This window comes from Micropterus salmoides, unplaced genomic scaffold (assembly GCF_014851395.1).
Source record: "Micropterus salmoides isolate LMB-PRFRI ecotype aquatic unplaced genomic scaffold, ASM1485139v1 Ms_hic_scaffold_23, whole genome shotgun sequence".
Taxonomy (NCBI): Eukaryota; Metazoa; Chordata; class Actinopteri; order Centrarchiformes; family Centrarchidae; genus Micropterus; species Micropterus salmoides.
The window spans coordinates 21,030,662-21,045,225 of NW_024041484.1; the positions used below are offsets into that span (position 1 = coordinate 21,030,662).

Genomic DNA, 14,564 nt, shown 5'->3' on the forward strand with positions numbered 1-14,564 from the left:
ACTCTCCTCATGTGATGGTAACATGAGGGGTGAGATTATGCATGGACCCCACTGCCTCTCAGATCTGAGGTTTTACCCCAGATCAAGGACATATCGCTTTACAGCTGCCTGGGGAAGGGAGATTTATGCTTTATTAACTTGTAATTAGAAAGAAAGTTGACCCTGTGGTGCTGTACAGTGAAATTCACACTGCAGTTTACAGTGACTGCACTAGGACTGCAAGGCAGGTGAGTAATGCAACATTACATTATATTTAGGCCTATTTTTATATGTATAATTACATTTGGTGCCTTTCTCTTTTAGTGTAGGCCAGCATAGGTATATATTAGAAAAAAATGCTGTTGGTTATTAAATCATAGTGTGGGTTACAGTCTACAGTTCTTTCTCAAATAATGTACAGCTAGAGATACACCATTCAGAATTGTGACGATTTCATGAACTCTTTTCGTCACACACGTAATCTGAGCCTTTATGTCCCCACCACAGTGACGCCCTTACAATCGATGGGTTACAAAGTTCACGTTAGTTTCTTTGGTGCGCTATTCTACAGCCAGAGGTCATGACGCCAAACTTCATTCAACATTTTGACGATTTAAGGTGGGTCTTTCACGTGTATCAAGACACTGCATTTACAAGATACAAGCTTGATTATTTGACATTATACAACGCAATGTTATTTGACTTTTCGCACACTGCAACTCATGAAATGTTCGAATTGTGCGAGTCCTTGATTGGGTATGGGCAAGGTGTAAAATTAACTTTTTTTGTGAATGTACAAATGTACATGTTTACCAGGCACTCAGTAGATAAATTTTTTTTTTTGGCTGGTGAAATCTACCAGCCACTTGTATATTTTACAAGAATTTTGCTGGTGCCTGTGCTAATTTTATACCCTGGGTATGGGTTTATATAAACCACCAAACTTCCTTAATCAAATGAATCGAAACGTTTAAAGACTAAACTAAACAAACAAAATGGCAGTTTAAATTTGTTTCATATAGTAATGCATGGTGACTGTTAGTTACATTCTTCTCGGGTCAAATGCAATGTAGTATTTCCTGGATAAATGTTTCATTAAAAATTGATACGCAGTACTTCTGCCTTTTCGCGTCCACTGTTAAATAACCTGATTTTTGAATGAAGTTCGGCGCGCCGCGTGTGCGTCAGTGAACCTGCTTATCAAGCCGTACCATGGTCGGCTCAACAGTAATTGACCTCGCCTTTAACAGCTGCCGGGCTTATTCCCTTTAATTCACACTCGACCCTCCTGCTCTGCTTTTGTGAAGTTGTGTTTCCAGCGGAGGCGACACGTCGGATGTAAGGCAAGTGTGCGAGTAAACCGGGGGCTTCAAATAGTAAAATCAGTGGCTTATCAGCATGTTCGTTAGATCTTGTAAATGTATTGATTCGTCTTCACAGTTCAGGAGCTGTCTGTGTGGTTAGCTTAGCTTCGTTAGCAAGACAACCTGCTGTACAGTTGGCCTTGTTAAAGCTCGGGTTAGCTAACAGTAGGAAAGGTAGCTTTAGTGTTATCGTTCATAATAGTCATTTTATTCCTGCTTGGAAGTATTGATAACAAAATATAAGGTGTGTTTTCAGCTTATTCTCCACTTAACGGTAACATATGGTTGCTCAGGTAGAGTTTAAGCCTCTGGCAATAAGTTACACGGCTAACAAGCTGTTTGGGTAAAGTTAAAGGTATTTGCTTAGCTATCGCCTAGCAAGATAGTTGTTAAGCTATTAACTAATCAAGATAATTGATAAGATTGGAGAGAGATGTCACGTCTTGTCAGGTGGTGCAAAAATGTGGTGGTCTCATTTGGCTCTTAACTAAAGTTACTCCTCTAAAACATGCTGGTAATGTTTTGATATCCTCTTTTAGAGTAAAGGATCTCTGAAGCATAATGTTCATTTACTGAGAAGTGTTTTGGGACTTTTCTCTTTTCTCTTCACTGCACACAGGTGGGATTAAACCACTTCTGTATGTTGACATTTACTGAAAAAGCGGTTGAATCACATGCTAATCCAGGTGTGAGCAGGTCCTTAAAATGTTTTAAAACTTCTAAATAAATACAATCTCTACAAATGTCCAGCCGCAAAAGTCATTAAATTATCTAAAATTTTAGTTTGATTAAACCTTATTCTCAACATAAACTTTTCATCTGATTTAGTTTATTTATTTATTTGTTAGAATTAGTTGATCGAGTTGAAACAATTAGTTGATTAATCAGTTTGGTCTGTGACAGAAAATGAATAAGCAACTACTCTGATGATTTGTTTTACATCAAAATGCCAACAAATCACTGATTTGAGCATTTACTGATAATACTTGATGTGTGCTTACTCGATGCACCAGCTTAGTTTAATATGATAGTAAATTCAATTTATTTGAGTTTTGGACTGCTGGTGAGATGTTAGTTGGTTTTGTTAGCCTTCTATAATATTTAAATGCATATCCTTGGGTTTTGGACTGTTTGACATTTTTAAATGTCAAGAAAATAATCACCACATTAATCAATAAGTGTTTGTTGCAGCCATAGTCTATATATTATAGATTTGGGTGGTGTTATAATCACATAAGACCAACATAAACTTTACCTATATGGCAAAGTTAATATACCTAACTATGTGTTGCAGTTAATACCTTTGTATTTATCTGCAACACGTAACTATAATTACTGAATTAGTAGTTTTATTTCCTTGATTTGTTCTTGTTTATATTAATTCTCATGGTTTTATCCCGGTATAATTAAACTGTGGGTTGTACTGTCGGCTCACACTTGAATATTATATTATGAATGTTTTTCTTCTTAGCTCAGTTAAGTCGTGGGGTCTCTTTTAAGAAGCCTAGAGAATCACAAGGCTGTGAAGGAATGTAGCTTTTGGCCAGTTTTATGCCAGCTCATAATAAAGCTCTTGTTTTCCACTCTGTGTTTTCTGCTGAGAAAGCTGTGCGAGGGTCTTATTTTCCTCTCCTGCTGCCTTCTGACACAGAAAGGAAGCAGCAACCGCAGCTGACGTCTTTGTGCAAACGGTTGTTGAACTTTGCGTGAAGACGTGGTGTGAAACTGCAGTGTTAGAGAAGTATATCTGAACCTTTCTGGAAGCTCCTGTGAAGTTGTCTCTACAGTTATGTACTTTGTAAGCCTCTCTGAAAATAATTAGATTAAGAGACTGTGATTTTGTTGTTTCTGTTAATGCTCAGTGTGTAAACATGGGCTGAGTCACCGGCTTTGCAAACTGAACAGCGGGCTGAGCCTAAACTTTCCCCTGCTTTTGAGCTAATAATGCTGTCTGAGGTTTGGTTGTGTGATGTCTGGAATATCATGTTTTTTTTGAGAGCTGTAATCAGACAAAGAAATTAGAAATGTCTCCAGGGGAAGTTGGGAATATGAAAAATTTCACAGCGTGTTTCACATATTTATTGCATTAGCTCAGGGCTCTCAAATTACTCGGGGTTGATCTCTCCTAGGCCTTTTTGACACTTGGAGAAAAAACATCAGTATTTAAAAAAAGAAATGAACACATAATCTCAATTATATACAATGTGAAGCCGAATCATAGTCATATTGCTCCAAATGTTTTGTAGAGAAATGAAACTTGAATTTCTATGTGTGGTCAACAGCATTAGTAGGGAAAGCCATAAAGTTTGCTGGTCACAGCTTCCTTACTTTTCGATATCCTACTTTCATTACACTTTTGTCCCTTCACTATTCCAGTTTCAGATATATTCAGCTCTGCGGGCCTTGAAAAGCACTGTTTTTGTTTGGGGTTGTGTTTGGAAATCAGAGGTTTAAACAAGGTGAAAAATGTGCGCCAGCCAAATGCTGGTAAAATCCAGTATGAAAGTGTCTGGCAGCTTTCAGACACAAAATAATGATTTACTGTTGAATGTCTCATGAATTGGAACATTTATTATCTGTCATGTTCCTAATTTTCAAAAGTATATTTCCCACCCTGCGTTCAAACCTTGGATTGACTTTTACATTGTGGCTGAATCAGTGTGAGGTTATATTTAGTTTTCATCTCTGCTTCCTCTTTTAAACAGCTGTCATCATTGTCAGTACTCTTTCTGTGAAAGATGGAGCAGACATGTGGTTGTTATCACACCTGAAAAAAGAGGAAGTGGAGCAGAATGAGCTACACTAAGTCTGATTTGATCAGTAGTGGTTGACCAACATAGAAAGAAAACAACCACCTCCCACTATTAGAGACACTGCTTATTTATTTATTTATATTTTAAAAAACACAGTAACTATGGGAGTGTCTTAATGCTTTTATATTATTTTAATCTGAATAAAAAGACATTTAGCGCTGTTGTAGTTGAACTAAAACTCCATTTTTTATTAGAATCCACATTACTCCACAAAATAATAAGTAATAACAGTTATTAGGTAATCTATTGATTATTTTTACAATTTATCTATTTATTGTTTCATCTATAAAATGTCCTAAAATAGTAAAAAGAAAATTGACCATCATAATTTGGTGCAAGATGACATCTCCAAATGTCTCAATTTGTGACCAATGGTCCAAAACACAAAGGTATTACATGTATAATGATATAAAACAGAGAAATACAACAAATCCTCACATTTTGAGAAGTAGGAACATGCAAATGTTTCGTGTTGTTGTTTGCAAAGTACTCACAGAAACATGTTGAGGATTCATTTTCAGTTGATCAACTAATAAATTAATTGACTGATTATTTCAGCTCTAATAAAAAGTAGACATATCGGCAACAAAAAATAAGATTAATAATTTTACATAAAGGTTAAGCAATGAAAACTTGCAAACAAAATAAGTAATTATCAGCATAAAGAAGGAAAAAAAAGATCCAAAATGTTCCAAACTGCAATAACTAAAACAAAAGTAGCATCTTTGTGAGATTCATGAATGTATATATGTGGAGTAAATGTGGAAATTGGATGTAAAGACATACACTTATTGCTTTGATCCTAGTAAAATTAAAAGGGAGACATAATGAAACACGGGATTTTTAAATGGTTTTAAAATCAAGGCAGGATGTTGCATGAAACCTGGTGTTGTGAGGGAGTGTGTTGTGTGATTGTGGGTTTTACGCTTCAAAGCATTTCCTGTATTACAGCTTCTTCTCTTTTGTGCTTCACAGGTAACCTACCTGGTTGGTAGAGTCACCCACCGTAATGACCTCATCAGTCTGTTGACACTGATAGCTTCCCTGACACTGTAGCCAGAAGCTAGCTAGCTAGCATGCAGCACTGGCCCGGTCTTTCCAGGAGGCAGCGCTGCTGAGAGGCGAGCAGTCAGTGCTGAGTGTGTGTCTGCCGATCCGGCTATGGATGACTTCACCACCAGGACGTACGGCACCAGCGGCCAGGACAACAGACCACTGTTCGGGGAGACCTCGGCACGGGTAGGAGTCTGGAGGAGAACAAATAACAGAAGTAGATAAAAACCCTAAACATAAGATATAAAACAAGAAAAAACGTGTTTCATATGAAGACAAAGAATAATAACAGGACACTGCTGGTGTCCCATACAACCCCGGCTGCTCTATTAAGGAGGAAAAATGTGCTTACATCCAGTGGCAAAAAAAAGGTATCGAAAAAAAATACACCAATGCATAATGGCTTGAATTCCTCAGGGTGTCTCACATGTGTGCCTTGTTTTTAAAATGTATTGGCCCCTGTCAGGGACCAAGCAGTAAAGGCAGAGACACAAGATTGAGGTTTAGAAAACTTGAGGCTTTATTTAGCCAACTAAATCAATTAAAGGTCAAAACGTGTTTAAACCACATTAGACAAAAAGGTAACAACAGAATTACTTAAAGTGGGTCAGTTAACTAAACTGATAACAGTACTACAACATAAGTCTGAACTGAACAAACCTGACCTCCTGAATGACACTCACTGTGTCTCAATTTGCGTCCTTCCATACATACAACAAGTACGACAAAATGCAGTGCACAGAGTACCCGGATGGTGCACTCATATTGGCCAAAAAGTTGAGTGTGGAGCGCTGGACACTTCTCTCCCTCAACGGCCGCCAACAACATGGGAGAAGTGGAAGTCAGTCAAAGTGTCTTGACAGAGTGCAAAGATGTCAGACATTTGATGGTGATTTGCATAAACTGATGTGTTAAACCGTCTTTCTTGCAGGATCGAATCATCAACCTGGCTGTGGGGGGCTTTACGTCTTTGGTCGTTTTAGTAAGTACACATCCTCTGCAGCATCACTGGTTCACTGCATGTAGCGTGTTTAGGAAGTTCAATATACAGATGACATCAGAATGGTAGCGTTTCTACTTAGGAATCATCGTAATCATTTTACAGCAGCTTTCTGACTCATTTTGTGAAATCAGGAACAGAAAACAGCCTGCAGAGCAGCTTTTCCCCCCAAGCTATCAGACTCTTAAACTCTAATTCATCCTCAGCACTGCTCCCGTGATGATAGTTTCTTTCTGTTTACCATTTTTCATAGTTAATTCTTTATTAATGTATGTTGTTTGCTATGTAGCAGAAGGGAGTTACAAAACTCAAATTACACTCTTTAACTTGTTATATTGTGACAAATAAACCTACCTAAAACAAAACTGTTGCAGTAACATGTTGTACTCTGTCTTTACTGTATGTCACAAAATGCGTCTTTCTTCCATTTCAGTGTTTCCCATTAATTAATGTGACCATGGCAGCCCACCATAGTCTAATTTCCTCCGCCATAGTTTCAAAATAAACCGAAAATATTTTTACACATCTCATATTAACATTTAAGACCTCTAACGTTGTGTTTTTGTGGGCACTGCTCCGTTATTATATCTGCGGGGGATCGTGGCTTTTGCCTTAATTTGGCCATTCAATGCACATTTTTATTTTAAACCTTTTTATTGAGCAGGCATGTCGAGAACAGGTACAAAGAGTTATAGGACAAATAGTAGCAGCTATGTCGAGGCATTTATGTGCTCTTTTACCATGAAAAAGGGTTCCTTTTTAAGTCTAGAGTAGTCATAATTGATTCGAGCGATTAAAAGTCTGATATACTGATATTATGAATCTTATTTTAGCACTGAGCAATGCAAGAATTCTTGATGTCGCTTCATAATTGCTTAAACACATCAAAGACCCTTTTAATTATTAATTTTTCTGATGTTTTATTTTCTTATCCAGCTCATTTATAGTTTCAGAAATTTGATTAATCAGCATTAAAAGGTTTTAAAAAGGCTTAACTGAGGCTCCATGAGATCTACACATATTTTGATGTCATCAAAGTCTAATTTTAAGCCTTTTTCATGTTGAAAATCACTCTCCCAATGTATGTAAATGTTCGAATCTGGATATGTAACTGTGGCTACTAACATAAGAGGAAAGGGAAGTTCAGTTAAAATGATGAGTCAACATAGAAAGTGTTACAACAGTCACAGCTTTTGTCCATTTCCTGACTTATTGTAGTAAATCACAACCACCCCTGCTAGCGGCAGAAGGTTTAACGCGTTTTGTCCAGCCTGCAAAGACCACCGCGGTGCATTTAATAGAACTTCTCATAAAAGGTAAAAGCCCTTTCCAGACACGCCATAACAGTGTAGTAAATTACTGATCCAGAAGAAAGTGAAGTGATGTTTGGGTAGTCTGAGTGTTCACAGAGCTTGTTTAGAGTCAGAGGCCATATGCAGGTGGTTTAAGAGAGGGCATCAGTTCTGTGTGAAATATTTAAATTGTTCTCCATCATCACATTTCCTACAGGGCAGCACCAAAGTTATGGTGATCAACAAAGGTGGAATTACAACAGTACATTTTCTTTTTCAGGGTTGATGCTTCTCAAATATGCAAATTTTCTGCTTTTTATCTTGGTTTCTACCTTTGTTGGATGTCGGCCTTCAACGTGTTCTGCGCTGCTCTGGGTTCAGTTGATTCTCAGGGCGGTTGCCCCCTCAGTCCTGGCTTAAAGTCTTCTGTCCAGAGGGGCTGCGGTGTGATGTCTCAAAACTTACTCCACCAACCCCAGACATATTCTAAAGACTTTTCTTTGTTCCACTTATGTTTGTTACAAGTTAAATGCTTTTAACACAAGCTTTAAAGCGTAACACTGTGGTATTGGCACTGTAAATAAAGTAAATGTTATAAATACTTCACCCCCCACTGGTGAGTCCGGTTTAACGGGAGGTTCAGGCTTATTGTGGTACCCAAAATACTCTGTTGTTCAGCAGATGTAGGTTAAATAGTAGGCTTAGAAGTGGAACTGTTCTAGCCTTTCATTTAAATTCTTTATCTCAGTTTACAACTGTTTTGCGTATGTTCACTTTAATTCTTGACTCTTGCTTTTGTTTCTAAGCTCAGACTAACATATTTAATGTATTTCCAAGTTAAAGAGGTTTCTCTGAAATGGGAAATAGATGATTAATTATCTCGCTCTGTGCACAGGAGCAGTTCAGTCGATTAGTGTATTTGATTTTACTCAGATGGCTCTTTAGTAGCTGTTTGCTGGTTACTAGGTGCTGCTATATATGATTAATAATGCTTAAGTGTACTGGATGTCTGTGACATATTTCAGGTGGGCTAAGAGTTACTTAGTAATTTGGTATTTGGTAAAATGCTCAAAATGAAAAGTCGAAGTTTCAGAAATGTAGAATTACTGATCCTGTATCAGCTCAACACTAATGCGTCTCACAAAGTCAATCAACACAACAATGGCTCGTCTCCATTTCTCCAGCAGTGTCACAGATAAAAACTCAACCCACCAGCTCAAACCCAAAATGTCAAGACTTTTTAGATCCTTTTTAAAGGAGTTTTGGAAATTGAGCTTATTAAGTGTTTCTAACGTTTGTCCTGTTTTGTCTTCCAGGTGACCGTTATCTGTTCATTTGTTTTCCCCTCGTTGCCTCCACGGCCGCTTAATGTCTTCTTTGCCGTGTGCATCCTGCTAACCTGTGGATCCACAATAGTGCTGGTAACATTAATGATGATAATACTTAATAATACTCATCTTTAAGGCTCATTATTTTATTCCATAAGCTGATGTTTCTGCAGCATCGTGCTTTATCAGACCTTTTTATTAAAGTTATTAGGTAATTATGTACTTTTACTGTATTCTGCTGTTGATTGGAAAGTCTTGTGCAGTAGAGCACATATCACTTAAAAAGCTACACTGTAGGGCACAATTCTTAGAGCAAAAAGTTTCTCATGTTTATCCTTGACAGTTTTTTGTCCACGATAAAGGAGGCTCAGCCCTTACAACAAGTGGCGTCACATACTATGGAAACAGCTGCACTACTTTTACTACTTTTTTTACTTTTACCAGCAAATATTTTTCATTTTTGGGCCACTTATTTGTGTGGCTCTGTTTAAAAACGTCTTAAATCAGGATTTATTTTGAATATTTTATGAAAGAAATCGAGGTAAATGCTGATTTCTAACAATACCCTTTCAGGGAAAATGTTTTGTTTAAGTTTCTTTGAAGGAGTCGGTGTTGCAACTAGGGCTGAAACAATAAGTCAATTAATCCAACATTAAGGTTATGGTTAAAATGTTTGATCAATAATTAATTGAAGGATATTGAAGGAAAGCGATTTGCTGCTTATAACTATTTTACATAACTGTAAATTAAGTATTTGAAGGTTTTGGGCTTGAACTGACAAAACAAGCAATCTGTAGACATTCTATCATTGTGTTCAGCCATTTTTAGACAAATTATTAATCCATTAATTGCAGAAATAAGCAATCTAAGTGCATTGTGTTAGGAAAGTTGTGAAGAACATTTACCAAAATTTTCAGATATTTAATTTATATAAAATATTTATATTTTAGACTAAATGAGTATTCAGTTAATAGTAAAAATAACAGATTAATTGGTAAAAAAAATGTTTTATCCATTTATTATCTTAGAGGGAGCTTATTCCTGTTTCCTGTAAAACTGTAGTGGAATAGAACTTTTGTGGTAAATAAATTTCAGGGGAAATCCATTTGAAGCCAAACTACTCCCTACAAATATATATAGACATATTTTGTATTGTCAAATTTGTGGAAAAAACTTAAATAAGAACCTTTTCATTCATGATTCTCTCCCTCAGATATTCTGGTACCGGCAGGGCGATCTGGAGCCTAAATTCAGAAAGCTGATCTACTACATGCTGGTGTCCATCGTGCTGCTGTGTCTATGTGCCAACCTCTACTTCCACAATGTCAAGTGAAGAGGAGGAGGAAGAAGGGAAGACATAGCCTTGACACGTGGAAGGACTACGTGGAGAGACAAACGGACCAACACAACAACAAAAAACTAATCACACACAAACTTTGCTCCCACCTGAGCTGCAGCAAACTGACTCAGACTTGTTGGTGCTGAAACATAATGCACTGCACACACTCATACACCCAACGTCACGGTATAGAAATCATGATGTACTGTAAGAGGTCATAAATCTGCCTGGAGAAACACTGCTGGAGGATGAAACAGGTGTGTTTACATGAGCATAAACATTGTTATTTACAGTCATATCCTCTCCGCAACAACAAATACTTAACTTTATGACAAAACAACAGGTTTCATAAGAGTGGTATATGATGATGATGATGATGATGAACAGTTAAAGGAAAAATCTGCCCTTTGATCCTGTTAGTGTAGGTCTCCATCCTGTCTTTTTTGTGTCTTTTTACATGTTTCTTTGCCCTCACGTTTCTGATTAACTATATTTATATCTTTAAAAAACAGAAAGGAGGGGGGGGGGCAAACTGTTATTTGTATAAACATTTTAATCATGCTGTCATGATCAACACCAAATTTGTGATGACTACTTCACAATTGTTCCAAACGTTCCTGCAAACTCAAACTGGTAAATCCATATCTGCTGCCTGCTCGTTTAACGGTGCATTCAGGGTCAGAAAATATCACCATGTTGGATGACGGGAAGTGGATCAATGAAGAAGCCACTGTCCCAATTCTTTACTACATACAAATATGAGTGTATGTACTACTAACTGTCAGTTTATTGTTTTTTTTTTAGTTGGTATACTGGAACTCAAACTAAATGTTTTTCCAATGATTTAAAATGTTATCATTTCAAAATCTTCCTGGAGCTTCTTCTTCATCACCATCTGCAGTTTAAAATATTGCCAGCTGTGAGCAGCGCCTCCAGTTGCTTTGTATATAAAATTTTACATAGCACACCCAAAGATCAAGCACTTTTTTTGTATATGTAATGTATGTAGTGTAGAATTGGGACAGAGTCAAACACCCAGCTTGCTCTTGTTCATATGCATTATGGCAGTTAATTGGACAGTATTTGGCTATATTATGCTGTTACATTATTTGCCAGTTTTCTGTCATGTAGCGGTGTTAAAGCTCTACATGTGATAATTTGGCACAATAGTGACAGAGGACTTAAGACAGAACAGAACTTGAGGTTAGGAAACACGTAAAGGATAATAATGTTGTTTTATATAATTTCTGTTCACCTCAAACAAACAAAACACCACTTTCTGTGAAGGCACCACAATTTTGAGACAGTGTGCTTTCTATAACACCATCCAGGTCATCGTGAGCTGATTTTGAAGGGCTTTAAATGTAGGGCTTCCACCAACAATAACTGATATTGGTGACTTTTGTGGCTTATTATTTTTAGATTAATTAAACAAGTCAATAAAATGTCAGAAAATAATAAAAGAGGCATCTTCAAATGTCTTGTTTTTCTCACCATCAGTTCAAAACTATAAGAGAAAAGCAGCAAATTATCACATTTGATTAGCTTGAATCAGAGAATGACTTGATGTGCTTGATAATTGACTTATTTAATTACCTAAAGAGTTGACTAATTGATTAATTGTTTCAGTTTTGGAGCTTCTTGGTTCAAAACCTGACATTTTTTTTGACTCTTATAAGTTGACAAACCTCCTGAACGCACCATTATATTTGCTCTCTGTGAGTGTGTGAAATCACAATGATGCTGTTTTGACCCTCTGATTTGGGGAGGAGGTGCTCTGAAGCCTTCAGTCCTCCCAAAAACCCACAACTACAGCTGTGAATTCTTGAGGCCACTATGTCTTTCTAAGTGGGTTCTCTGGTTTCATGTGTTTGTCTGACAATGATGATTGTTTTATATTTCTAAAAATATTCAAACTGAACTTGTAGCTGCTGGACGTGAGTGAGTTGCCACGTAGCTTTTAACTGTTGAGATTTTAACAGGGTGGATTTTTCCTTTAACCACGATGGAGATTATGAGCATGTAAACACACTTGAGTGAAGCAGAAGGGGAGGTCTGCCCTTCAGTACTGTAGACTAGCACAAACTAGCTTACCCAACAATAGGACAAGCAGCTTCAGGGTTCTGTGGCGAATATATGCAACTGTTTATATATATATTTCTTTTCCTTTCTATCACTGCTTCTTCTCTGCTCTTTCAGCTTATCTGTTTATCATGGTTGGATTTAATTAATTTTCCAAATCAAGTCTTGCTAAGAGGATTTTTTATTAGAAACTCATTTAAATGCTGAATTACACTTGACTTACTGCCAATTCTTGCACTAAGCATTGGTTGACTTGCACTTGTATCTAAGCCACACACACAGGCCATCTGTAGCACCAATGAAAATTAATGGGAACATTCCACGTGGCTTTACACTGAAGCTGCATAGCACAACAGATCTTAAGATGGATCTGTACTTGTTTCTATATCACATTGATGTGTCTGCCATCTAAATTTTGCACTAATAATTCTGCCATTTACAAATCTGAGCTGGGCTTTTCCAGTGTCTGTAGCATAAAGCAGTTTGAAGTTAGATTTCTCTGTAGGTTTTTACATCAAGAATGAAAATTCTTTGGTATTTTAGGTACATTCAAGCACATTCACTGTGTTAAAACCAGGCTGGGTTTGGATGTTGCAGGTGCGAAAAACACGGGCTAACAGACTGATGTCTACGTTGCAGCTTTAGTGGCCCACAGCATTCATGGAAAAAAAGAACTGAATAATGGATTTTGTTTCCAAATGTACCTTTGCACCAAAATCTATTGGACACAAATTTTAACCCGGAATTGAGCTATTTAAAAGTCAGCAAAGTAGGACGTCAAAAAAATGATTGTCTTTGTCTAATCGGACCAGTGAAAATGCTCATCACAGTTTCCCAAAGCCCAATGTGATGTTTTCAAATCATTGTTTTGTCCTACCAAAAGTGGAAACCCCAAAGATGTTCTATTTACTATTAAAAACCAGCAAATATTCACAGTTCAGAAGCTGGAACCAGAGAATTTTTGGCATTCTTGCTTTAAAAATAGCTTAATTGATGAGCGATTAATCTTCTGTCAGTTGACTAAATCGGTCGTTGCAGCCCTACAGCCAATAATGAATCACAAAGTAAGGCTGGAACGAAGAGACAGATTCCTCCTCATTCATTAATACCCTGCAGATTTGCACCCTCTGCCAAACTCTTATTGTGGTGTCAGGTTTGTTCACAGGAAGTTCAATCTTAAAGGAAGAGGCTGGCATGTTTTAATTTTTATTGTCAACAAATCCCAATGTGTTAGTCCGTCTATCAATACTTTCTGACATCCTGTCCGAGGCTCTCAGTTCCAAGGAAATAGTGTATTTTTTGGGGACTATTTTAAGCGGCGTATTAATCCACATTTGGCACTTTAGTGAGTAACTGGGCAGTGTATGTGGCATTGAATCAAAATAAGCTACAGATTGTAATGAAGGAAAATGCCATTCAGTGCAACAGTGTGGCTCACTGATGTGGTTTTAATATATATATATATTTTTTTAAATAATGGAGCTCAATACTTGTGTGTGTATCAAGTGTTGATTTCTTGTTAGTTCTGGTCTTTTTGTGGGATTTGTTGACAGTAAAATATATAATCATTTAAACTTGTCTCATCCCTTTAATATAAAACACCCAGCTTCTCTATGTGACATGATTTCTGGGGGTTGAAAAAGTAAGATTTCATACTTAACTGGCTGTAAAAATCTAAAATTGATGTAGTTTAAATTCTTATGTAGCATTTACTTCCTTGGTTTGCAGCTGTAGGTTTGTTTACATATAATCTGCAGTAAAGCTTTGAGTGACACTTCCACAGAACCTGTGGGGGAAAATGAGCCACGCTTTCCCACCAGAGAAGTCAACCTCGCCACGACTTTAGGAATGTCAAAGCCATGTGTTTATTCTTTATTTCATTTATTTTATGGAATAAATAATTGTGTACCCTGACTGCCACTTTGTTTCCCCCCCCCGCACTGGGTGAAGTTTACAGCAACAGATGTTAAATGGAACCAGAAGAAGAAAGTTTGATTCAGACTCTTTGGGATTTTTTTTTATTTTTATTTTTATTTTTTAAATCAAATGCAATGGCCCAATTTGGATTTTAGTTACCATATAAGTGACAAAGTATGAAGCCATTTAGGCAAATGAGGTTTTTAAATTTAGGTTTTCTCTCGTGAGAAACTTTCAAAATCAGAAACATGGCGTTTTGATGGTGAATAAGATGGTAAACTATTCACTCATCTCAGTTTGACTTGCTTGTGAGGGAGACCGTAAACAGGTCTTCTCTTCACAAAGCAGATTTTTGCTATTCACACAGAATAGCTAGATTGACAACTGCCATTTTTAA

General features: G+C 37.0%; 1 protein-coding gene across 1 annotated transcript; it reads left to right on the plus strand.

The window, feature by feature from the left end:
* The first annotated feature begins 492 nt into the window (after positions 1-492).
* On the plus strand, positions 493-14,164 carry tmem243b (transmembrane protein 243, mitochondrial b). The gene is made up of 5 exons (XM_038738597.1): positions 493-597; positions 5,132-5,395; positions 6,141-6,191; positions 8,818-8,922; positions 10,043-14,164. Exons 2-5 carry the CDS (start codon positions 5,318-5,320, stop codon positions 10,160-10,162), a joined length of 354 nt encoding a protein of 117 aa, XP_038594525.1. The 5' UTR covers positions 493-597; positions 5,132-5,317; the 3' UTR covers positions 10,163-14,164.
* The last annotated feature ends 400 nt before the right edge of the window (positions 14,165-14,564 follow it).

Bases quoted from the DNA above. Each gene is read 5' to 3' on its own strand.
- tmem243b (XM_038738597.1), top strand. From the start codon at position 5,318: ATGGATGACTTCACCACCAGGACGTACGGCACCAGCGGCCAGGACAAC. The intron at 6,192-8,817 runs GTAAGTACACAT...TTTGTCTTCCAG, and splicing joins TTACGTCTTTGGTCGTTTTA to GTGACCGTTATCTGTTCATT. The intron at 8,923-10,042 runs GTAACATTAATG...TCTCTCCCTCAG, and splicing joins GTGGATCCACAATAGTGCTG to ATATTCTGGTACCGGCAGGG.